At 35.2% G+C, this 22,099-nt stretch overlaps 4 protein-coding genes across 7 annotated transcripts; 2 read left to right on the top strand and 2 right to left on the bottom strand.

Moving 5' to 3' along the window:
• Positions 1–4,801: 4,801 nt before the first annotated feature.
• LOC107932430 (probable protein phosphatase 2C 60) lies at positions 4,802–9,398 on the top strand. 4 transcript variants are annotated; one of them, XM_016864417.2, is made up of 5 exons: positions 4,802–5,180; positions 5,662–6,112; positions 6,449–6,816; positions 7,929–8,165; positions 8,815–9,398. In XM_016864417.2, exons 2-5 carry the CDS (start codon positions 5,794–5,796, stop codon positions 9,082–9,084), a joined length of 1,194 nt encoding a protein of 397 aa, XP_016719906.1. In that variant the 5' UTR covers positions 4,802–5,180; positions 5,662–5,793; the 3' UTR covers positions 9,085–9,398. The 4 variants fall into 4 exon arrangements, with proteins under 4 accessions (XP_016719906.1, XP_016719923.1, XP_016719915.1 ...); XM_016864434.2 differs by having other exon boundaries at positions 4,829–5,180; positions 5,662–5,929; XM_016864426.2 differs by having other exon boundaries at positions 4,842–5,180; positions 5,742–6,112.
• Positions 9,399–10,479: 1,081 nt separating this feature from the next.
• Positions 10,480–13,097, bottom strand: LOC107932451 (protein CHAPERONE-LIKE PROTEIN OF POR1, chloroplastic). Its single transcript, XM_016864442.2, has 3 exons — positions 12,299–13,097; positions 11,443–11,803; positions 10,480–10,808 (listed from the first exon to the last, which is right to left on the bottom strand). Exons 1-3 carry the CDS (start codon positions 12,797–12,799, stop codon positions 10,633–10,635), a joined length of 1,038 nt encoding a protein of 345 aa, XP_016719931.2. The 5' UTR covers positions 12,800–13,097; the 3' UTR covers positions 10,480–10,632.
• LOC107932412 (uncharacterized) lies at positions 13,079–17,084 on the top strand. The gene is made up of 13 exons (XM_016864396.2): positions 13,079–13,313; positions 13,408–13,474; positions 13,692–13,798; positions 14,078–14,146; positions 14,242–14,296; positions 14,540–14,587; positions 14,676–14,833; positions 14,970–15,208; positions 15,462–15,552; positions 15,932–16,060; positions 16,167–16,320; positions 16,578–16,672; positions 16,769–17,084. Exons 1-13 carry the CDS (start codon positions 13,089–13,091, stop codon positions 16,952–16,954), a joined length of 1,623 nt encoding a protein of 540 aa, XP_016719885.1. The 5' UTR covers positions 13,079–13,088; the 3' UTR covers positions 16,955–17,084.
• Positions 17,031–20,521, bottom strand: LOC107932421 (probable hexosyltransferase MUCI70). The gene is made up of 8 exons (XM_016864406.2): positions 20,364–20,521; positions 20,076–20,194; positions 19,689–19,868; positions 19,089–19,160; positions 18,806–19,005; positions 18,136–18,551; positions 17,752–17,936; positions 17,031–17,591 (listed from the first exon to the last, which is right to left on the bottom strand). Exons 2-8 carry the CDS (start codon positions 20,155–20,157, stop codon positions 17,218–17,220), a joined length of 1,509 nt encoding a protein of 502 aa, XP_016719895.1. The 5' UTR covers positions 20,158–20,194; positions 20,364–20,521; the 3' UTR covers positions 17,031–17,217.
• Between the last annotated feature and the right edge of the window lie 1,578 nt (positions 20,522–22,099).

Genomic DNA, 22,099 nt, shown 5'->3' with positions numbered 1-22,099 from the left:
TAAGTCCGATAATGAGCTGTAACCCTATTCCAGCGACGGATACGGGTGAGGGGTGTTACAGAGCTAGGCAAAAGAAAACAAGACATTGCATACATTGGATTGCTTGCATAATTGCTTTGATAAGGACTTCTTTACCCCCTATGAACAACATCCTCGAACTCTAATTAGCCACCCTTATAATTATCTTTTATTTTATGTCTTTGAATGCCAATTTTTGTTTTTTCCCACAATTGAAGAGAGTCAAATATATATTTTAAGATTAATGTTGGAGTTAACTCCCAAAATTCTGCACACATTTTCCCTATTTTCTTGGCTTACATTAGAGCTAAAGAACAAACCCGATTTATCAAGATTTATTAACTGCCCCGAGTCCCTTTAGATGTGGCTTAGCCCCTTCTATCGTTGCTTCTCCAAAAATCAAACTATCATCAGCAAAAAGTAAGTGGGTGATAAGCGGGGCATGTCTATTTACGTGATCCTCTTAAGATCACCACCTGTGAAGGCTATTCTTAAGAGAGCTGATAGATCCTCACTATAGATGAGGAATAAGTAGGGACTGGGCGGGTCACATTGTCTAAGTCCATGGGTAGGAGTGAATCTTTTGCCTCTCTCTCCATTTACTACCACATAATAAAAGACTATTTCAATGCATCTCATTGTTTTCTGGACCCATGATTCTGTAAAGCCCATTCTCTTAAGCATGATTTTGATAAAAGGTCATTCCTCTCTGTCGTACGCTTTACTAATGTCAAGTTTCAAAGTGAAACATCCCTGTTTCCCTAGTCTCTTCTCTGTCATAAAATAAAGAATTTCATAGGCGACTAGAATATTGTCTGATATGAGTCTTCGGAGTACAAAAGCACTTTGTGCTTTATCGATGCAATAATAAAGTACACTCTAAAATATGTTTACTAACATTTTTGTAGCAATTTTGTATAGAATATTGCAAAGGCTAATAGGCCTAAATTGAGTCATAGAGCTAGGATTACTAACCTTTGGGATCAAGACGATTCATGTATGATTGATTTTTGAGATATTGTGGGAGCTATTTAACAAGTCAATACAATATTTTGCTACCTCATTTCCCACAATGTACTAGAATCTTTAGTAAAACACTACCCCCAAACCATCTTCATTCGAAGCCTTTAATGGGCTTATGGTTTTTAAGGCTAGACACACCTCTTCGTATGAAAACACCCTTGTAAGTTCATCATTCTTTGATAGAGTAATGCAAGGCACGACCCCCTCTAAAATTGAATCAGCATTTTCAATTCCATTTGATGAAAAAAGAGAGTCAAAATAGCTAGTAGCTAGCGACAAAAGATCCTCGTTGTTTTCGTAAGTATTTCCATTTAAGTCCATCATTTTTCTACCATATTTCTTCTTCTTCTCTCGATTGTCACTTTGTGAAAAAAATTCTTATTTCGGTCACCATTCTTCATCCAATTTGCTCTGGCCCTCTGTTCCCAATAGAGTTCCTCTTTGTCAGTCTCCAAATTGATAGCTAATTTGGCATAAATAATATCCCCCAAGACTTCATCTGTTGGATTCAAAGCATTCAACTTTTGGAGCTGTTTTTCAATATCTTTTTTTTTGTCAATGATCTCTTTTTTTTATTCTTTTAAACCAAGCCTCAAGACCCTCCTCAACCTTTTTTAGTATCGTTAGAATAGAGCCTAAACTAGTAGCCCACAAATTATTAACCTCTTATTTGCATGTATCCTCTCAGAATCAAATAGCCTCAAATTGAAAATGCCACATTTTTGCATACATATTATCCACATTCGAATTTAAAAGTAGAGGACAATGATCTAAGAAAAAGTGTGTTAGGTGTTACATTTTATAATTCAAAAATAAATTCCACCATTCGTCATTAGTAACCCCATAATCCAACCACTCGTGAATATTATTTGATTTGCTTTGACCCTTCTTCCAAGTAAACCATTGCCCAAAATAGCCTAGATCAGAAATAGAGCAATAGGAAAACATTTCCCAAAACCTTTGCATTTGACTTTTGTGCCAGATTAAATCTCATTGGTTCTCGGATGTATATGCGATCTCGTTGAAATCTCCCTTTGACTTTCTTCAAGAGTTCCATAAAATCCAGTGCACCTCAATTTCATTCCATCCGAGTCTTCATCAATCATAATATCTATATGCCTTCACGAATACGGTCTGAAGGACACCTTATAATCATTTTTTCCATCCCATAGATAATCCACCACTTCTCTTATCCGAGTCAATATCAATTCCATTCTGAAAACCACACTTACTCTTAATTTTTGCCATACGAGAACCCTATAGTTTAGTTTCAATCAAGAAAACTACAGAGGGATTTGAGTCCCTCAGCATATGCCAGAGACATTGAACTATCCAGGGCCTCTCCAAACCTCGAACGTTCCAACTTAAAAACTTCATCGCTTCCGGTTGGCCTCTTTAGCAAGGCCTGCCGATCTGTTTTGGTTTGGTACCTACATCAAAATACCCAAGAGGCTTCATATGAATCTACGTTTGAGGAAACTCCTAAAGCACTTGATTGAAAACAAGACCATTTTAGCCCATCAATTTGTCTTATTGGGCTATTTTCTTCTTTTGAAACTGTTACCTCTTCATTAAATTTATTACTGACATCATTTTAATATGGCCTATCTCACTTACTATTATTGGCCTAGAGATTAATGGGATATTTGACTTTCCTTTTTCAAAGTAAAGAATTTTGGACGGAAATCCCTTATTTGTTCCTTGATTCATAGGAATAGATTGTGACTCCTTCGGATTACTCCCTCCATAATTATTCGTAGAGTTGCCATAATTTGAAACTTTTCCACCACTATCCTCCACCAGCCACTTGCTCTTCCACGCCGCAATTTTTTTAAGCTGTGCACGGAGTGAAATATCCCACTAGAACTAGTACTTCTATTTCAGATGAGTTGCTTTGATCGATTAATAACTTTCACGGTGTCCTAATATGCCATATAGAAAACAAAAAAAAGTGAGTTTTTCGTATTCAAATCTGACATAGACAGACATACCGTTTGAGAGTGTGAGTTTTTTTTGTTCTTTTCAGTGGTTTTCTGACATTTAACCGTACCCTCAACCTCATTAATCCTTTGTATCCTAACTAGATAGTTGATGTATCATATTCTAAAAAGTTCCCAATAAAGTTTCCCAACTGTCTTGCAACTACCTCGCACATAAAACCATGGGGGAGGTCATGGATAATAATCCAGAAATAAACTTCTGTTAATTGGATGGTCAACGGGTCTTTCCCTTATTTTAGCCTGTGTAACACCAACAAATGTGAATTAAAATTCCACATGCCATTTTTTCTCAATCCGATCCATAACTACTTCAAAATAAAATCGAAATAAGAATGTCATTTTCCAGATCTGATATTGAGACTCCTCCTATAGGATGCCATACATTGGCTAGTGTCAATCTCATAGTTTGGAAGTGAATCACACTTGAGATAAGAAATGTTCCCACAAAACAATTTGCATAAGATGTCTCACTATTAAATGATTTTACCTCTAACTGAATGGATTCTTCCTCTGCGTTATTTAAAGATAAACTCACTATAAAATCCTCTATTGGCTAAAACCGGTAAAGAATCGTAGGCTCGTTATGGTGGACAAACTTGAAGAATAAAATACTGTGCTAACAATAGTAGAAAAAACATGTCAAAAGATAGAGAGAGAGTGCGTTAAAAGACAGAAAAATTGAGTTTGCATGAATCCAACTTTGATTTAAGTGTATACATTTAAAAAAAATGAATGCATATACTCATTTTCATATCAGATGAATTTAATTGTTTGTCTATACAATATATCAATATAAAATGGTACTAATTTGATAATATTATTAATGATTTGTAAAAATTAAATCAAATCAAAATTATATATAATATTTAATATTAAATTAAAATTATATATGATTTTACTATTTATTTACCCAGATAAATAAATACCATAACATGTTACGAATAATCATGGAACGCCAATCTATCCTTATTTTATATCATGTTAGCTTAGGCATTCTATTTAGGGGTGTTCAAATAATAATTGAACCGAACTAACATTAATCGAATTAATCGAATTGTATAATCTTTTAAACATTAGTTGAACTAAAATATTTCGATTAATTCGATTGGTTAACCAAAATTTATATGTTTTTGTCTTTTGGTTAAAATAAATACATTGAAATGAATTGAAATATATGTTTTTGTCTTGAAAATTAACCCAATTAACTAAAATTTTATGTCTTGAAATACTACATAAGTCTTGAAATTAACACATAATATTAATTATTAAGTTCGATTAATTTAATTAATTACTCGATTTTAAATAAAATTAACCGATGACTAAAATTTCAAAAAATCATTAATGAATCTCCAACTGATTTAAGTTCGACTATTGACTAATTAATTAAATTAGATCAATTCTATTAATTAATTCGATTTTAAATGAAAGTTTGAAAATACTAATTCTATTGGCTGCGACCGCAAATTTAGGGAAGTCAAAACCTTAGACAAACAAAAACGGGTTAGAGTGTAATGATATATCCATGGTTTGACTCTATATTACTCCCTCTGTAATAACGACAACCGCCAAATGTCACAAAGATTTCATCCTACTTTCCTTAAGCTAACACGTGGAAACAACATAGCGGTCCAAGATGAAACCCACCTGTAATTACAAGCCTGAGATCCCCGTTCATCTCATCAACCTTCTCTCTCTTTTTTTGATAGGGGGTGGGGCCCAAGACTAGACCTTTGCTTTGCTGGCTTCTGGCCCTCCATTGTTGGTCTTTTATGGGTCTTGTCTGCTGAGAATTAGAGGGAGAAACAAGAGAGACCCCATCGCAATTTGCCAAGTAAGAGAAAAAGGTTTTATTAGTTTGTTCAGGCCAAAGCCGAAATCTTTCACATAAATACACTGCCCTTTTTGAACAAGGAAAAGAAAAAAAACCCCTCTTCCTTTTCATTTTTTCTGTTATGTTCTTATCTTGTTCTTGTTCTTCAATTATATCTCATCACTCAAAAACCAAAACCCAAACTTTATCTTTTGATTTGGTTGATCCATAGATCTGCTAATTCCAATTCCATGCTCGCATGAAGTTTTTTCCTTTTCTGTTTCCAGATCCTCTTCTTCAAGTTTAAACCAAAGTGGTCAAACTACAAGGTATACTTCTTATTTTTCATTTTAACATTTAGTGTGGGGCAGTGGGAAAATGAGTTGAATTACGAGGATTAAAGGGTCTTAAGGGATATGTAAAACTGGGTTGTTTAAAGTTCTCAATGTGAAACATTAGACCTTCTGGATGTTCTAATGGCTGACCAACTACTTCGTTAGAAAAAAAGAAAAGAAAAGAAAGTGAGCTTTGACCGGTTCTTTTGTTTTTAAAAACCTTCCTTTTTGTTTCTGTTGTTTGAGCTCGATATTATTATCTTTTTGTAAATTATTGATCTGCTAATTATTGATTATACAGTTATCAAATTTGTTTTTTCATCTGAGTGATGCTGTTAACTTTGTATTTGAGGTTAAGAGTAGTGGAAGATATTATTTTTACTTAAGGCTTCCTTGGTTTAGTTGTTTTTGAGCTTTATTGCACATTGCAATATTGCTAACCTTTTGGTCTGCTTTGTTGTTGCTGTTGCTGTAGTACTATTTACATTATCTTGTTGAGAAGCAAAGGAGGATACGGCTTCGTTGTTCAGGTTTCTAAGGTTTGGTTGTATATAGGGCACATTTAGATGTGGAGAGAACTTGGAGGGGTTTCTGGATGAGATGAGGGATGTTATCTGGGTTGATGAACTTTTTGAGGGCCTGTTTTCGGCCAAAGTCAGATCAATACAGTCACACAAGTTTGGATACCGGAGGTCGCCAAGATGGGCTTTTGTGGTACAAGGACACAGGGCAGCACGTCAATGGTGAGTTCTCAATGGCAGTGGTTCAGGCAAACAATTTACTTGAGGATCAGAGCCAACTTGAGTCTGGTTGTTTGAGTTTAAATGAGTTGGGTCCCTATGGTACTTTTGTTGGCGTATATGATGGACATGGGGGCCCAGAGACTTCACGTTTCATAAATGAACATCTTTTTCAACATCTCAAGCGTAAGTACAAAGCCTTTGCTTGGGGTTAATTATTTATTAACCTTTATTTACTGATTAAGTAGATGAAACTAATATTCTATAAGCAATTTGTTTTGGATAGAATTAAATGATTGAATAGCATGGTAAAGTTGTTGCCGCTATAGTTGAAGACTTAAGGTTTGTTGTTCTAAATCCAAACAGTTTTAGGTTCATGATTATCACTTTTGTTATTTTGCATCTCACTGCTGATTCGTAGCTGTAGATTGTGGTCTTTGTCTTGACTTAATTTTATTTTTATTTTCTTCATGCACTTTTGTATCATTGATGTTTACTATTCAACAATTTTGTTATGTTCAGGGTTCACTTCAGAGCAGCAGACAATGTCAGTTGATGTGATACGAAAAGCGTATCAAGCAACAGAAGAGGGTTTTTTGTCTCTTGTTACGAAACAGTGGCCTATGAAGCCACAAATTGCAGCTGTTGGATCCTGCTGCCTGGTTGGTGTCATATGTGGTGGAACCCTCTATGTTGCCAACCTTGGTGATTCGCGTGCTGTTTTGGGGAGAGCTGTGAAGGCAACAGGAGAGGTTCTAGCCATTCAGCTGTCGGCTGAGCATAATGTGTGCATAGAATCTGTAAGACAAGAGCTGCAGTCATTGCACCCTGATGACTCACAGATTGTTGTTTTGAAGCACAACGTATGGCGTGTAAAAGGTCTCATACAGGTAATTTTCATCTGATCGTACTATAGACACTCAAGAGAGTCCTTGCCCAAGTTTAGCACTACAGAGAATGCTACTTATGATTATTTAAAAATTTTGTTTTAGCCTTCTTGATTTATACTCAATGCTTAGAGCATAAACATGGGGCAGAGTTTCATCTGATGATGCTTATTTTTTTTAAAAGTAAAAATGAGCAAAGGCCTTTAAAAGTTTTTAAAGTAAAAATGTTATATGATTACAATTCCTAAGCAGTGTTTGATGGGAAATTGTTTGATTGGTTGGAAAGAAAGAGTTATATCAGCTGCATCATATTTTTCCTCCTATATGGTGGAGCCATGGAAGGGGAAGGATAGCCATTATAATTATTGGTTCCAGTTGGATGTATGGCTTTATCTGCAAAGTGAAAAGAGGAAAAAGGAAACGAAAAAAATCTTTGGCTATGAGAGAAGTTTGTAATTATTAAAGATCATGGAAAAGGATAAAATGGTGCTACTGGCTGTTGCCTAAAAGCTTGCAATCTAAAAAAGTTGTTGGACTGTATGTTGATCTCATGGAAAGGAAGAATTTTGATAGTTATCCATTGATACGGCACGTTCCTGTTGATGGTTATTAGGTTTTATTATGGAATCACATTAGCTGCTGGATTTTCATCTATATAGGTATATGATCTAGGAGTTAATTCTCTCATGTTTCAGTTTTACAAGAGAATAAGCTAAAAATCCTGGTTTGTGCTGTACTGGTGGCTTTGGGAGATGTTCGGAGCCGTCTCTTGGCAAAATGACCCCCCTCCCCCTGGCGCACACGCGCAAAGGGAGGATATGTAATTCACTGTGTGAGATCGGAGTAATAGTTCTTTTACCATGCCCTGTAAGTTCATCTTATTTCAATGATTGATGCTAGCACTGCCTTAATTCATTCACGAAGCATCTGCAATAAGTTTACTAAAACAACCCCCTCACCATTTCCCAAATGAAGAGAGGCTTAGTACATTTCACTAGTGCATGCAATCTGTCCAGCGGTTCAAGATTGTAATTCTGTTTTTATGATTTTCCATCGTATGTTCTACTTTCCCTTGCATATTGAGAGTGTTATTGGTAGAATTCTTAACCTTTCAGGTTTCCAGATCAATTGGTGATGTATATTTGAAAAAGGCTGAGTTCAACAGGGAGCCTTTATATTCAAAATTCCGCCTTCGTGAACCTTTGAAAAGGCCGATATTAAGTGCAGACCCATCAATATCAGTTCACCAACTGCAGCCACATGATCAGTTTGTGATATTTGCATCAGATGGGCTCTGGGAGCACTTAAGCAATCAAGAAGCTGTTGATATAGTACAAAATCATCCACGAAGTGTAAGTTCATGCCTCAAAGTTAAATATAGTTGATCTGTTTATAACACGACTCCGTTCTCCTATCCTTCTGAAACTTCCATTTGCTTCCATTTGGTTAGAGTATGAAAGCCCTTTTTAGTTGGTTGCTGATAATTGATTATGGAAGCTTTGATTTTGATATTGAGGATATTTCCTTTGTTGTATGACTATGAGCTATGGCATCCCACCTGAAGAGCCATGATTTCCGGCTACTGCTTGTTCAATATTTTTCCATGCCATTACTGCTTCTTAACATTTACCTTTTAACTTTCAAGCAAAATACCTTGATAACAAGTCGTCCAGTTTGAACACTACCTCCCTACATCGCATTTTATTTGATCTTCAAACCAATCGACTGATAATGAATGACAATATGCTCCGTAATGAACATTTTTATGCCCTTCTTCAATGTTTCTTGTTGCATGTGGGTCAAGTGACTACATGCATACACGAATGCATGCTCATTCTAGGAGGAACAACAATGTTCTCGTTTTCTTCTGTCTTTTGATTTTGTTTTCCTCTGTTCATTCACAGATAAGTAGTTGCGTTTATTGTGTCATCTTAAAATAAGTGTACCAAAAGAACTGAGAAATTAACCTTTTTTTCTTATTGGGTTTTGGACTTAATGCAGGGAAGTGCAAGAAGGCTGGTAAAAACTGCTCTAAAAGAAGCAGCAAATAAGAGGGAAATGAGATATTCTGACTTGAAGAAGATTGACCGAGGTGTGCGTCGGCATTTCCATGATGACATCACAGTAATCGTGGTGTTTCTTGACTCAAATCTCGTGAGCGGGGGTAGTTCGGTTAAGGGTCCGAATCTATCAGTTAAAGGAGGAGGAGTCAGCTTGCGTCCTAATATACTGGCTCCTTGTGCCACACCAACAGAAGCTGGCAGTACCTAATTGTGCTGCATGCTTTTATTTGTTGCATCATTGTCTAATGTGAATACACCAGGTAGATTCCAAAGGCCATAAGAGGAACAAGCCTTCAATTCTTTAATATACCCTGTAACTTTTAACTGGAAAGCAATACCTGCATTTAGCATTGTGCCGAAAATCTTAAAATGAGCTTAGAGTAAAAGTGCAAGATGAGGTGACAGACAGATTATTATAGTTAGTTAGGCTAGTTTCCGTTCTCATTATATCAGTCTCCTTTTGTTCTTCAGTTACTGCATTCGACTCTTTTTGACTTTGTTAATTCCACTGTTTCCACAGTATATGTTCTTTTATTTTATTTTATTTTATTTTATTTTTTATTTTTATTTTTTTGGAAATACAATCACAGTTAACATCTTACTGATCAGAAGCAAAGGGAGCTAGCAACCATTTCATGGTTTATGGATATCTAGTGAAATTATGTTTCTGAACTCATTTCTGGGCTTTCATAAATTATTGTTGGATTGTATTCCCTGCTAAAACTCAATAAGATTAATACCTGCCGTTTCTCGAATTTCGAATTTTACAGTGTCGGATTGTTTTGTCTGAAATATTGACGAAGGATTCAGGGACAATTCCACCATTTCGTTTAATGTTGTCTGGCAGGCATATCTGTTCATGCTTTTCCGGTAGTCTGCTGGTTAGCAAGTTTCATATTAGACTTTGACAATACTATTATTAAATGTTTTCTTGTCAAAACTATACATTTGAATTATGTATAGTGAAGATTTCAAAGGGAATTCCATAAAATATTTGGTAACGGGACTCTCCTATTTCATAAATTTTAACTTTTTGGTTTCAAGATTCAAATATGAGAAATATCAGCATAATGACCCCAAAAAAACATCCCTTCTGAGATTTTTTTTTACTGATTTCATTTTCTAAACAAACAATTTCCCTGTGTAGATAAAGCATGCAGATACCAGGGTTAAAAAAAAAAATTGGAGAGTCAGCTCATTCATACATGTCCAACAAAGCCATGGTTTGATCTGACTGTTTAGTTTTTTCATTTTCTTTTTTAACTGTGATTCGAACCCAAATTATTTTTTAGAGAAGATAAACATTAGATCAATAGGTCACAACTTTGGGTTCTTAAATTCTCAATATTTTTCTTTTAAATATTCATACCCGACCTGTTTTGAGATAGATATTGGGATAAAGATCTCTAAAGCCCCTTCCAATACATGAGAGAGCTCCAAAAAACAAAAAACCTGACATGCGAATATGACTAACATAGATGGCAATGGCTAATGCAAACAGCTAATGATAGAAAATCCACAAGCTTCTCCCTAGGAATGCATGAAAGAAAAGAAGCTAACCCATCCACCAACAGCAGAAAAGAAACACATATTGGAACATAAGTTTTGAGCAGAATTCGAGAGGGTTCGAAGTTTCACTATCTTCTATTAGTAGTTTTGTACAACATGCAATGATACACATCCTAGAAAAGCTTGATTATGATCATGCAAATGAATAATTACAGGTTTTACAATTTAAATTCCAGAAACATCCTTCCTACCTTAGATACATTGAAACCAAGAACTGAGAGAAGAGTATGAATTCACTAACTACGGTAGCCGGAGAATGTATCCCAAGCAACGGGACAATGTCTACCTGCAACCAGTTTTCAACAGCTGATCCCACCACCGCACCAGCAACAAGCCCCCCTATAGTAATCAATGTAGCCTTACCTGCCAAAAGAGAGGAAAAAAACACAAAGGAAATGACTTAAGATGTTTCATCTAAACTGAAGTTTAAACAAGTTCGGAATTTGTCCAAGAATGCAGTCTAATCTATTGGCATGCTTTGGCAGGTCATAAAACCCCTATGGCAGGCGAACTTCCTTTTGCTTTAAAAGACTTCAATAGCAAAGCCTCAGTTCAACTCGAGGAAACCGATAAGGTTATTAGCTCAAACAAAGAAAAATTCTGATAAACCACTAGAGAGGGAAGCACAAAGAAGAGCTAGCCATATGGAATGATTATAAAACTACTGCAAATCTTCTATGCATGATAAAATGAAATTTGGAAATTTTCCAGTAATCCATTTTCACAAGCAATACCCTACAATATATGAACTAGTGAATAAAGTTAAATCAAATATAAACCATGAGATACAATGTTTTTCACTCAGTAAGAAGCAGCAGCACTCCGAGACCTGAAGGTTTTCTCTGCTCTTTCTCCCTGTCCTTTGCTTCTTTGGATAAGAAGAAAAAGCAAACAAATAGCAAGTAGAAATTGCTGGATTCTCATATTTGACAAAAGCAACATCTAATTAAAATTTCTATTGCAAGCAATAAAATCCACATGCAAGAAGTCTCATTACCTAGCTTGACATTCTTTCTGGTCATAAAATATAAGGAAGCTCCAAAGCTACTTGCTAAGATAAGCCCGGGAACATCAGGTCCGGTGTAAGGAACCACAGAGGACGTAGAAGCTCCATTCACATACGTCAGAACCATAAGAGCTCCATATACACCAGCTTGTATGCCCAATTCGCTTGTAACCGGCGCTACAACTGAAACGGGTAAATTCTTCACAGTTGTTTGCACCCACCGTGGCATCGATCCCACCCCGGAAGGATTAACAGGTTTAACATCTGCATATCTAATGCTTCTGTCCACCACCTTTCCGGCTCGTCGTTGGGTTAAGCTTCGCATAAGCAACATGTCATACGCAGCCTCAACCTAAAAACATAAAACATAGTACTAAGAAAACAAAAACCATAGATTACCATGCTATGTCCAGGGGCTCTTCTTAGTTAAGTGAAAAGAAGGATAGATGAACCACCATAAGCATCATCTACTTCATGGCAACAAATAACAGCATCTGCATAATCTAGAACATGGGAAATGTCCACCAGATACAAATGGGAAATTACATGCTATAAAGAACTTTCTTTTTTTTTTTTTTGGTAGGTATGCTGTAAAGAACAATTATTGTAAATTGAGACAATAAAATCAAATCCAGGTAATAGACACAAAGTAAAAAACTCAAATCGCAATTTGAGAGGATAAATAAATGATAGAATTTGCAAACTACACAGAGAAGATTGGAAATGCTAACAAGTTGCATGATTATCGGATTTACACAAAAAGGTTCAATATTTATCATCAAAATCTTTTGAACTTCAGAAAATTCTGAAATTGAACAAAAGAATAAAAAGAAGGGCAATGAATTACCTGAGCGATAGCTTCTTGGTCATCCTTAATAGAGGCAACAATCGAATTCTTAGCGCGAAGAATATCATCAAAAGAAGCATTTTCGGAGACCCCAAGGAGCTTGAGCGCGTTCTCAACAGACATCTCGAAGGGAGCCGAGTCATCAGCTCGTGAACCAGCTCGAGCTGCTAATATTCGCCGGGAGTGGACGATTGTGGTGGTTCTCCAGGGCTCGGTCTTTGTGGGTTTAAAAGAAGGGTAGGTTTGGGTGGGGAGGTTGACCGGCGGTCTGGGAATAGGGGTGCCTGGAGTGAGACGGTTTGACCGGACGGAGAGTGTGGTTGCAGCCATTTTTCGAACAAAAAATGATAAAAAAAAAGTTTTTTTATTTCCCTTCTTTTTTGGGACAAGAAAACGTAAGGTGAATTTAATCAGACATGAAAAAAAAAAGCTTATGCTTGCGCTTGGGTCGGGAGTATGTTTTCTTTTGATGGGGACCGTTCGATTGTCTGACCAAATCATTCTTTGTAAATTTTGCTTAAAAATTGCACATTAAAATTTCAGGAAATTACAGCCTAATTGTCTTTAACAGTTCTCGATCCCCACTGGCGTAGCTTAAGACAAAAGAAAGATGTTAAAATCACAGCCAAAAAAACCAAAAAAAAAAACTAAAAATTGTGGTGATGAGAGTAAGCAGCATGTGTACACGTCTCTAATTTCTGGACAGTCCCTTAACCAAACAAAAGGTCATCTAGGGGCAGTTGAAGGGCGTTAATTGTTACGCCATTGAAGAACAAACATCCACAAAAACATGTTGGCTATGAGTAAATGGTTCACGCTCACACCTTTTATGTCTAACAGTTTTAGTAAGAGAGTTGGGTTTTCCAACAGCCCTGGTTCTGTTCGAGCCCATGTCAATGGAGGAGGAGACGACACCAACAATAGTAAAAACAACGACAAGAAGAAGAAGAAGAAAGTTGTGGTGGTTGGCTCGGGTTGGGCTGGTCTCGGTGCTGCTCACCATCTCTGCAAACAGGTTCTTACTATATTTGCTTACAGGGGGAATCCTGTCTTTCCCTTGAGTAACTTACAGTTTAGGTGAAAATGAGGAGTTACGATTTTTGTTTCAGGGATATGATGTTACTGTTCTTGATGGTGGTGATTGTATAGGCAGTCCAGATAATGTCGGTATCGAAGGTAAATCATTGTAGAACCAAACTTTTATGTTTCTGCTCTTCTGCCATGATTGAATCATACAAATGAAGTGCCACAAAGGGCTTGGTTTTCCCATTAATGCACTAGTATGACTTATGTTGCTCCTCTAATAATTTGTTTATTAGATTCTTTGATTGAATATTGAACACTAATCTCTGGTTTGAACCCTTTTTTCCTTCTTTTATTTGGGGGGTGTTAGGGTTTTGGTATCCCTATAAAAATATATTCAGTCTTGTTGATGAGTTGGGTTTCAAGCCCTTCACTAGCTGGACAAAATCTGCACAGTATTCAGGGGAAGGATTAGAGGTATTTTCTATTAGTTGCTTTGAACAAACATGCCATTCCAACTGATATAAGAGCTGTTATAGTTGCATGATTCAATAGTTTTTACTATCTGTTTGGAACAAAGCTAGCAAATCAAGCAATAATTTTCTCGTCATTGTTATAAGAATGATTTGTTCATAGTAAAAAGTAAAAAACAAAGACATTTCTCCCATTGTGAAAACCTTGTTGGTAAGCTAAATGTTATGAACCTTCGATAGAGCTGCTTTCGGTTTTCTAAACAGACACGGGATAACTCTGCAGGTTGAATTTCCAGTATACCAGGAACTCCCTCAATTGCCAACTCCATTAGGAACCTTATACCACACTCGAGTATGTTCTTAGTTCCATCTTCATGCTTTATTTGCTAGTCTGTAAAGTCGATAGTTCCGCTTATTAACATCTGGAAATCGTTCCATTATATGCAGTTTGTCCGACTCCCCTTGGTTGATAGATTAACATCACTTCCTCTGATGGCTGCAGGCAAGTAGTAATGATTCATTGTCTTCCAAAAAAGTAATGGTGTTTTCCCAATGCCGGGAGATATTGACTTCATCCTTTTTTTTTTCTAATAAGTCTTCCCTGCTTTTGCACTGAATACTAGGCTGATTATTTTCCGTCTCTTTGGGATTGTAACTGGATGTTTTTAAATAAACATAATTATGGCAATCTTTCTTAGCTTTCTATTTATTTCCATCATCAGCTGACCGTTCCTCCTGTTTGCAGTAATTGACTTTGACAACACTGATGTTGCCTGGAAAAAATATGATTCAAGTAAGGATTCCCTTTCAGACTAGAATCCATCACTGAATGAATCAAAGATGAAATATTCAAGTGCCTTATTCAGAGGTTTAACTGGTAGTTACTGCAAGGGAGCTTTTTAAACGGTTTGGATGCTCAGAGAGGCTCTATCAAGATATTTTTGGTCCGTTACTTCAAGTGGGTTTGTTTGCTCCAGCAGAGCAATGTAGTGCTGCAGCAACTCTAGGACTGCTATATTATTTAACTCTTGCCCACCAGGTTTGATTGTTGAAGTTCCTCGCTATAAATGTTTTGAACCTGTGCAAAGAATTTTCAACCCAACTTCCATTCCAATCTGTAATCTGCTGTTGCTCAAATTTGACCCTGTGAAGTTTTATGTTATGAATGGTTATAGAAGCATTTCGATGTAGCATTTTGTCGTGGAACTACTAAGCAGAAAATTTTCGAGCCATGGGTGGAGTCTTTGAAGGCTAAAGGTTGTGAAATGTTGGAGGATAAAAAGGTGACAGATTTTAACTTCGATGAGGAAACAGGTTGCGTAACAGAAGTAGTTTGTGGCAACGAGACATACAGTGTTGATGCAGTTGTCGTGGCTGTCGGGATCACCTCACTTCAAGAAACTATCAAGAAAAGGTTTGCCCTTCTGTTCTTTCCTTAAATAGGATTCATCGTTGTGTAATATATGCTATAAGTTTGGAACTTAATACACGTAGTTTAAGTTGAATTTATCTTTTCAATATGTTGAAGCAAAGCTTAATGTCGTAATTTTTAGTTGGATGGTCTTCCATTCTTTTATGTTTTCTCTAAATCTGTACTAGAGTTTTAGTGCTTCAGTTGACCGCTGTTTTCAGCTATCCTGTTTAATTGGCAATTGAGTCCTGTTTAGTGCAGCATTATGTAAACGGGAAGAGTTTCTGAAAGTTTTGAACTTAGCTGGCATCGATGTGGTTACTGTCAAGTTGTGGCTGGATAGGAAGGTCTGTACCTAGATCTTCCCTTGGTTTAGAACTAAATATCATAACAACAATCTTGTGCATTTCTGTAATGGATTTCTTTGTTTACTTTATTTTCCTCCTTTGATCTATTATTTTGACTTAAAACTGGTTGTCTACTTCGATGGTATATCCATCTATGCACTTTTCTGATATGCTCTTGCAGTAGGTTCTAGAGAAATTTGACTCGGATTTACTGAGTTTAAAAAGATAATAGGTAGACAGCTAATCATGGTCCTTTTATTTTTCATCACAAGAAATTGCAGCAAAAATAAACTTGGCTGCATCTTAAAGGATATTATGCTGCATCGAGAAGTTACTTTGCCAAGGTGCTAAAGTTGATATTATGTATTGAATATACCAGGTTGCCATCCCGAATCCAAGCAACGCTTGTGCTGGATTTGATGATTTATTCGGGTGCACCGTATTTGACTTGAATGTAATTCATGACGAACATAAAGATGATACAGAAACTGTATTAGAAGCTGATTTTGTAAGTTCATGCATTCAAACACGGGTCTTAATTTTTTTCATTGGAAGGAAAGAATTTTTGAAACTCTGCCTTCGAATATGGATCTCACCTTTACCTTGTCATGCAGTATCATGCCAATGAGTTGCTGCCTTTGAACGATGAGCTTGTAACCGAAAAGGTTATTTCATACCTATCAAAGTACATAAATGACCTCGAGAGGGCCTGTGTCGTGGACAAAGAAATCGGAAGGTTTACGAAAAGATTGACTCATTTTTTCCCGGGTGAGCACCTAACCGCCTAATTGAATTGAACGGTTTATTTTGCCAAGAGTTTATTAACTCTAGACTTAATCTTGCAAGATGTTTTTAACTACTTAAGTTAGGAAAATCATGATGCATATATGGAAGAAAACCCATAAATAGACTTTGATCAAACATAGTCTTATAAATTTCGGACCTTTTAAAGCATTCTGCAATATGTTTAGATACCTTTGGTCTAAATCACTACCTAATTCAGTGTTTTCTTGCTTCTTGAAAAGGTTCATATAAGTCCATGATGCGTGGATCTACATCGTTCCCTAACTTGTTTATGGCTGGAGACTGGATAATAACCCGACACGGTTCCTGGTTACAGGTTACTTTTGTGATCTCAAATTGCATATAATTTAGCCATAGATTTTTATAGCATAATATAACTGGTTAGAACATGGTTTTTACTTGTTTATAACAGGAGAAATCATATGTCACGGGGCTTGAAGCTGCAAACAGGGTGGTAGATTATCTTGAAGAAGGGAGTTTTGCCAAAGTGATTCCTGTTGAGGAAGAAGAGCCTCACATTGAAGCACTTCGCAGCTTAAATAGACGGCTTAACGAGGTCATCAGCCAAGTTCCCTTGTCCAGTTATTTTCTTCAATAGATCCAATACAAAATAATGTATACAACAAATACGCACGTTCATGCAGAAGAATGCACCTCTGAATTTGGGGATCATGTAAAGGCAATAATAATTATTATTGACTTCAATATGAATCATGCTTAGGAAACAACTTACCTTCTTTTCCATCTAATGTACACAATTTTACAAGGGCATCCCGCTTAACAAAGCAGGGATGGATCCATAAAAATCACAGAATAACTGTTTTGGGTTCAAAAGACGATTGACATTACTTACGATAAACATCAGCCAGCTTTTGATGTTCTTACCACTTGTGGCAGGGTAACTGAATCAAGGTTCTTGGGATAGGGAGTCCACAAGCCAAATCCACCTCTACTTTCTTTCATGCTACTACCGCTACCCTTGAACTCACTCAAGCTTTTCACCCACTCTACCTTAGAAGAATGTTCCCGAGTATGGGGGTGCAGGATAAAAAGTGAATAGTACTCGCAATTTTGAAACATAAAGAACTTAAACAACCCCTTTAACCTGTATACAACATAGCCAAAGCTCAGTTGGTCTCTTGGTGTGAAGAGATTGACCTCATTGAACCACAAGCAGTTAAACAAATTATTCAGTGCTGTATGTTCCCTTATAATTATGGCTCCCTCTGGCACATCTGCATTTGGTTTTTGTGTTAGTATCAAGAAATATAAAATGCATCAATAGAAAAAATATATATAATGCATCCTTTATGAACTCATTGGAAGGGCATGCACTTCACTACTCAAGGCAACCCTTCCATATTTCATAGAAGAGCCCTATGTCTCCCTTCATACCGCTAATCGTATTTTTCTTCAAGCTCCATGGCTCCATGCCCTCAGAGTAATATATCTTCATATGCAGATCGATAAGAGGTCTGGCATATCGCTTCCTCCGCTTGTTTGCATCAGCCTCCTCATATATAGTCCTATGATGTTTGTGCTGAGCAATAGCATAAGTATGCTTATCACGCCATAAGTATCTGCCAATAGAAAATAATTCATAACTGTTTCTGCATCAATGTAAATAATTCAAACTTTATATAGCTAGGGAAAAAGTTAAATCAACAAGGCATATTTAGTAGGCTTGGATATCATAGGAGATTGTCTTTCCTCATTCATCAACAAGGAAAAATATGGTAAAAGCAAAATTGTTAACAATTGAAGAAGACATGAATTTACCTTTCAAGAATAAGCAATGGATCAACTATCAGCTCCATTTTACCATCAATCCAAATGCTGTACTGTGCTTGAGGGAATAACCTGTGGGTTAAAATCTTGGGAACCTTCCCATTCCTTCTGGGCTCATCATAAGGTTGATGCTTCAATGGGATAAGACGCCATAAGCCTACCCACATCCCCTTATCTTTATCCTTCCTGACGGTCACATTTTCTTTAATAAATTTGAGAGATACTTCATCAACAACCATCAGAAAACAGAAGAGCTTCTTAGAACGAGTACTTATATTTGATGGCTGATGAGGTACATCATATCCATCAAAAATCCCAGATGCAACCAAAAACCTACATCTCTTGACATATTCGATATCCACGGGATTCATGTCAGCACCACCATTTTTCAGAAATCCACAGTGCACCTAAAAGGAGAATTTTATGACATTATAAAGCCATTTAATTCTCTTTTCAAACATCTAAAAGGAGTAAGAAGGAGAGGGTTGATGCAAGAATGAGAAAAATTTCATCCCCAAAACAGATGAAATCTAACAAATAATTAGGGGAAAAAATCTTTCTTTTTTTTTTTTTTATCTCCCGGACCTAGACAATTATTTGCATTTGTTATCTACGTATATGAATACGACCAGGGGATTAAAAGCAGTAAAATATGTTCTACCTTCATACTTGGCTTCAAATTAAAATTCTCTTCTCTTTGCAGCCAGCTTTGGTTACCTCCAAATACTGCAAAGGATTGAGATCCATTGTTAACCAAATCCTCCTCCTCAATATAGGTTAGATTTTTAACAATTGCATCAGGTGTTCTTCCCTCTGGAATAACTATTTTATCAGGGTCATCAGCTACTGGAATTGGACAACCTATTTCATTAACTTACAATCAATATCACTCATATTAAAACAGAGGTATCAACACTTTGATGAAGATGAGCTAGCAATCTTACGATGTTCTGGTTTTGGCGCCAATCCAAGCAAGTCCATTGCGATGAACACCTTGCCCTCTTTGTTACATATAGCTGCATATGAAGGGAACATATTGTCTTAAACCAATAACAAAACGAGGTTACAATTTGCAGACCAAAAATTTTAGATTGTTTAGGACAATTTTACTAATTATGGATGTAACCTTGACAAATAAGAAATGGTGACTAAATCGAAAATTAGTGAAGCACACAAAAAATGGAAGCAAAAGCAAATTCTGGCTTGTTTATAAACCTCCCTAATACAGAAAAGAAGCCTACCAATCTTTTTTCCAAGTATTTATCTTATTAATTAATTAACATGTACAAAAGATGATAGTATATCAAATCAAACTAACAGCATTTGTTAAGTAGTATAAGTACACTACAGGCCAATGTTGAAACATAAATTTCAGTTAACTTTATAAATGACCAGTTGCTGGAGAAAAAAAATAGTACAATAGATCAGTATCCATTCATTCTCCTACGTCATACCTTTCCAGAAACTAACAGAAAGCCGACTATTTAAATCCAAACAAAGATAGAGTTACGTACATACCAATGTAAAGATGGATGAAACCCTACCTGACAAGAAAGAAATTGAAGATTGGCATGACCAAACATGAAATAACAATACAATAAGAATAAGTAGCATCCATAGAATGCCTGCTACAAGAACCAATCGAATAAACCCCTGCTTCCACACAATCTTGATTGGATTATCTTGTGGCAACCTCATTGAAGAAAACAAGCCACTTTCATCATCTGCATCAAAAACCCCCAAAACTACATCTTGTCAAAGTGATCCCAAAATCAATAATCCATAAAATGAAGCCGGTAACAGAAACAATTTACACTCCATTCCTTAATGACTACAAAGATATACGATCATACAACATAAATCAATGCTATAACGGTAACCCTATTTTTCAGTTCACCAAGGGATGTGAAAATCGTATAGATTTTGCTTACCTTTAGCAAAAGGGCGTTGATTATTACGGTCTCCTCTACGGTTTAAACGAACAGAATGAGGGCGTTGAAGCTTACTTTCCATTAGTACTCACTTACACCTCATAACCAATAAAAGAAAGCTTCAAAAAGCACGGCGGAAATGATCAAAATCAAACAGGGAAAGTTACTAATAAACTACCATTGTATTAAATCTAAAAAAAAAAAAACTTGAAACTTCAACGAAATGTATCACAGATATGGAATCCAACAAAGCATAAAAAAGAAATAAAAGGGCAAAAATATTAATACCTATCAATTTCAGAGGAATTCATATAGAAAAACAGATAAGCTAAATCAGGGAGAAAGAGGAAAGGAGGTAAAACGAAAGAGTGGATGTTGATGTTCGTTTTGAGACTCAAAATCTGAGAGAAAGCAAAAGAAAATATAAATCTCAAGTAACGCTGTTTAATGTGAAAGAAACTGGGTTAACGACATCGTTTTATCTCATCACCAGAAAAGAGTGAATGAAGCGATAGCAATTTGGGCTCTGGGCTTCACCGGCCCAATTTTGAATTCCATCCAGCCTTGTTTTATGCTAAAACGAATTCTCTCTTAACTTAATCCAAGGTTCAATTCTCGTATCAAATATAGAGTAACTCTAAAACTCATGGTGAACGTTTATCAAAGATTATTTACTGAATTACAAAGAAAAGTGACATAAAAAGCCACATAAGCATTGCTTATTAATTTGGCATTGATTAGCTTTGATCGGTCAACTTGATCAACTTATAGTGTGAATATTTTTGAACCATTATATATCTTTAAATGATTTGTACTTATTTATGAGTAATTATTTGATACATTAAAATTTTTTAACTCTACCAGTGGAGTCGTGATTTTATCATATGTCAAGTTGTATTTAAAATTTTAAAAATAAGTAAATAGGACATGTGGCAAAATCTTAACCCGTTTATAAAGCTAAAAATTTCTATCGATGTGCACTATTATTTATAACTTTTATTTTATATAATTGATATATTATAAAAATTAAATTTCATAATTGTTTTAAGAAAATTAACTTTTATTTAGAATTTTTTGTGAACTTTTATATGATTTTTGAGCTTTTATTTTGATCTCTTTAATATATAAACTTTTTTTAAAATTTTATATGTTATAAAAATAAATTTTAATAAATAATTTTTCTAAAAATTATACATTAAAAATATAATTTTTTACTTTTTCTTTTTGAATTATTTTAGTATGAATAAACATTATGCCATGTGACGACTTTTAATCGATTGTTTTTTTAACAAATTTAAACAATTGGGTAACTTAGTAACGAAAATAAAATTGAGTTAACAATTCTAAAAAAAAAATTTGAACACTAAGATATGAAAAATAAATAATTTGAATACCAATTTATCATTTTATTAATTTCCTTTTCTTATCTTTGATTTTTTTTAGAAATTTTAATTTTGTCATGGTTCAACCATCAAATCGATTATTACAATATTGATATTCTTTTATAGAAAATATTCGCATTATATCTATATTTACATATTAAGTAATTTACTAACATTTATAATACTATAATAAAAACATTAAAAAATATTACATTTTAAAAAATAAAAATATAGATGGATCTAAACTAATATAAGTTATTACTTTATAAATATAAACATATTTAAATGAAATTAGATTATGTGACATCCATTTGATTTCATTTAAATATATTTATGTTTAAATCAAATGGATGTTTTAGTTGAAATGGTAGTGTTAAAGGATTGATATTTATAGTGTTCTTAGTTTAAGTTTCATTATTTGTAAATTTTTATTGATTTATAAAAAATATAAAATGACAAAAATATTTTTATAATAATATAATTTATCTAATTGAGTTGGTATTTAATTGATGAGTGACACCGACAAAATCAGAAGTTTAATGACAACAATTTAGGTCTAGTTTCGGAATACTTCTTAAAAGTGTTTTTGAGGAGAAGTTAAAATTTTCAACTTACCAATTTTTGACTTGGGAGAAGTATTTT

This window comes from Gossypium hirsutum, chromosome A12, assembly GCF_007990345.1.
Source record: "Gossypium hirsutum isolate 1008001.06 chromosome A12, Gossypium_hirsutum_v2.1, whole genome shotgun sequence".
Classification (NCBI taxonomy): domain Eukaryota; kingdom Viridiplantae; phylum Streptophyta; class Magnoliopsida; order Malvales; family Malvaceae; genus Gossypium; species Gossypium hirsutum.
The sequence above is the reverse complement of the archived record's forward strand: the minus strand, read 5'-3'. Positions and strand labels throughout refer to the sequence as shown.

Bases quoted from the DNA above. Each gene is read 5' to 3' on its own strand.
- LOC107932451 (XM_016864442.2), bottom strand. From the start codon at position 12,799: ATGATTTGGTCAGACAATCGAACGGTCCCCATCAAAAGAAAACATACT. The intron at 11,804-12,298 runs GTAATTCATTGC...TTATGTTTTTAG, and splicing joins ACCAAGAAGCTATCGCTCAG to GTTGAGGCTGCGTATGACAT. The intron at 10,809-11,442 runs GTAATGAGACTT...CTCTTTTGGCAG, and splicing joins CAGAAAGAATGTCAAGCTAG to GTAAGGCTACATTGATTACT.
- LOC107932421 (XM_016864406.2), bottom strand. From the start codon at position 20,157: ATGGAAAGTAAGCTTCAACGCCCTCATTCTGTTCGTTTAAACCGTAGA. The intron at 19,006-19,088 runs GTAAGATTGCTA...TTAATGAAATAG, and splicing joins GGCGCCAAAACCAGAACATC to GTTGTCCAATTCCAGTAGCT. The intron at 17,592-17,751 runs GTATGAAGGGAG...AACCAAATGCAG, and splicing joins GAAGAAAAATACGATTAGCG to ATGTGCCAGAGGGAGCCATA.
- LOC107932430 (XM_016864417.2), top strand. From the start codon at position 5,794: ATGTTATCTGGGTTGATGAACTTTTTGAGGGCCTGTTTTCGGCCAAAG. The intron at 6,113-6,448 runs GTAAGTACAAAG...TGTTATGTTCAG, and splicing joins TCTTTTTCAACATCTCAAGC to GGTTCACTTCAGAGCAGCAG. The intron at 8,166-8,814 runs GTAAGTTCATGC...GACTTAATGCAG, and splicing joins TACAAAATCATCCACGAAGT to GGAAGTGCAAGAAGGCTGGT.
- LOC107932412 (XM_016864396.2), top strand. From the start codon at position 13,089: ATGTTGGCTATGAGTAAATGGTTCACGCTCACACCTTTTATGTCTAAC. The intron at 13,475-13,691 runs GTAAATCATTGT...GGGGGGTGTTAG, and splicing joins AGATAATGTCGGTATCGAAG to GGTTTTGGTATCCCTATAAA. The intron at 15,553-15,931 runs GTCTGTACCTAG...TGAATATACCAG, and splicing joins AGTTGTGGCTGGATAGGAAG to GTTGCCATCCCGAATCCAAG.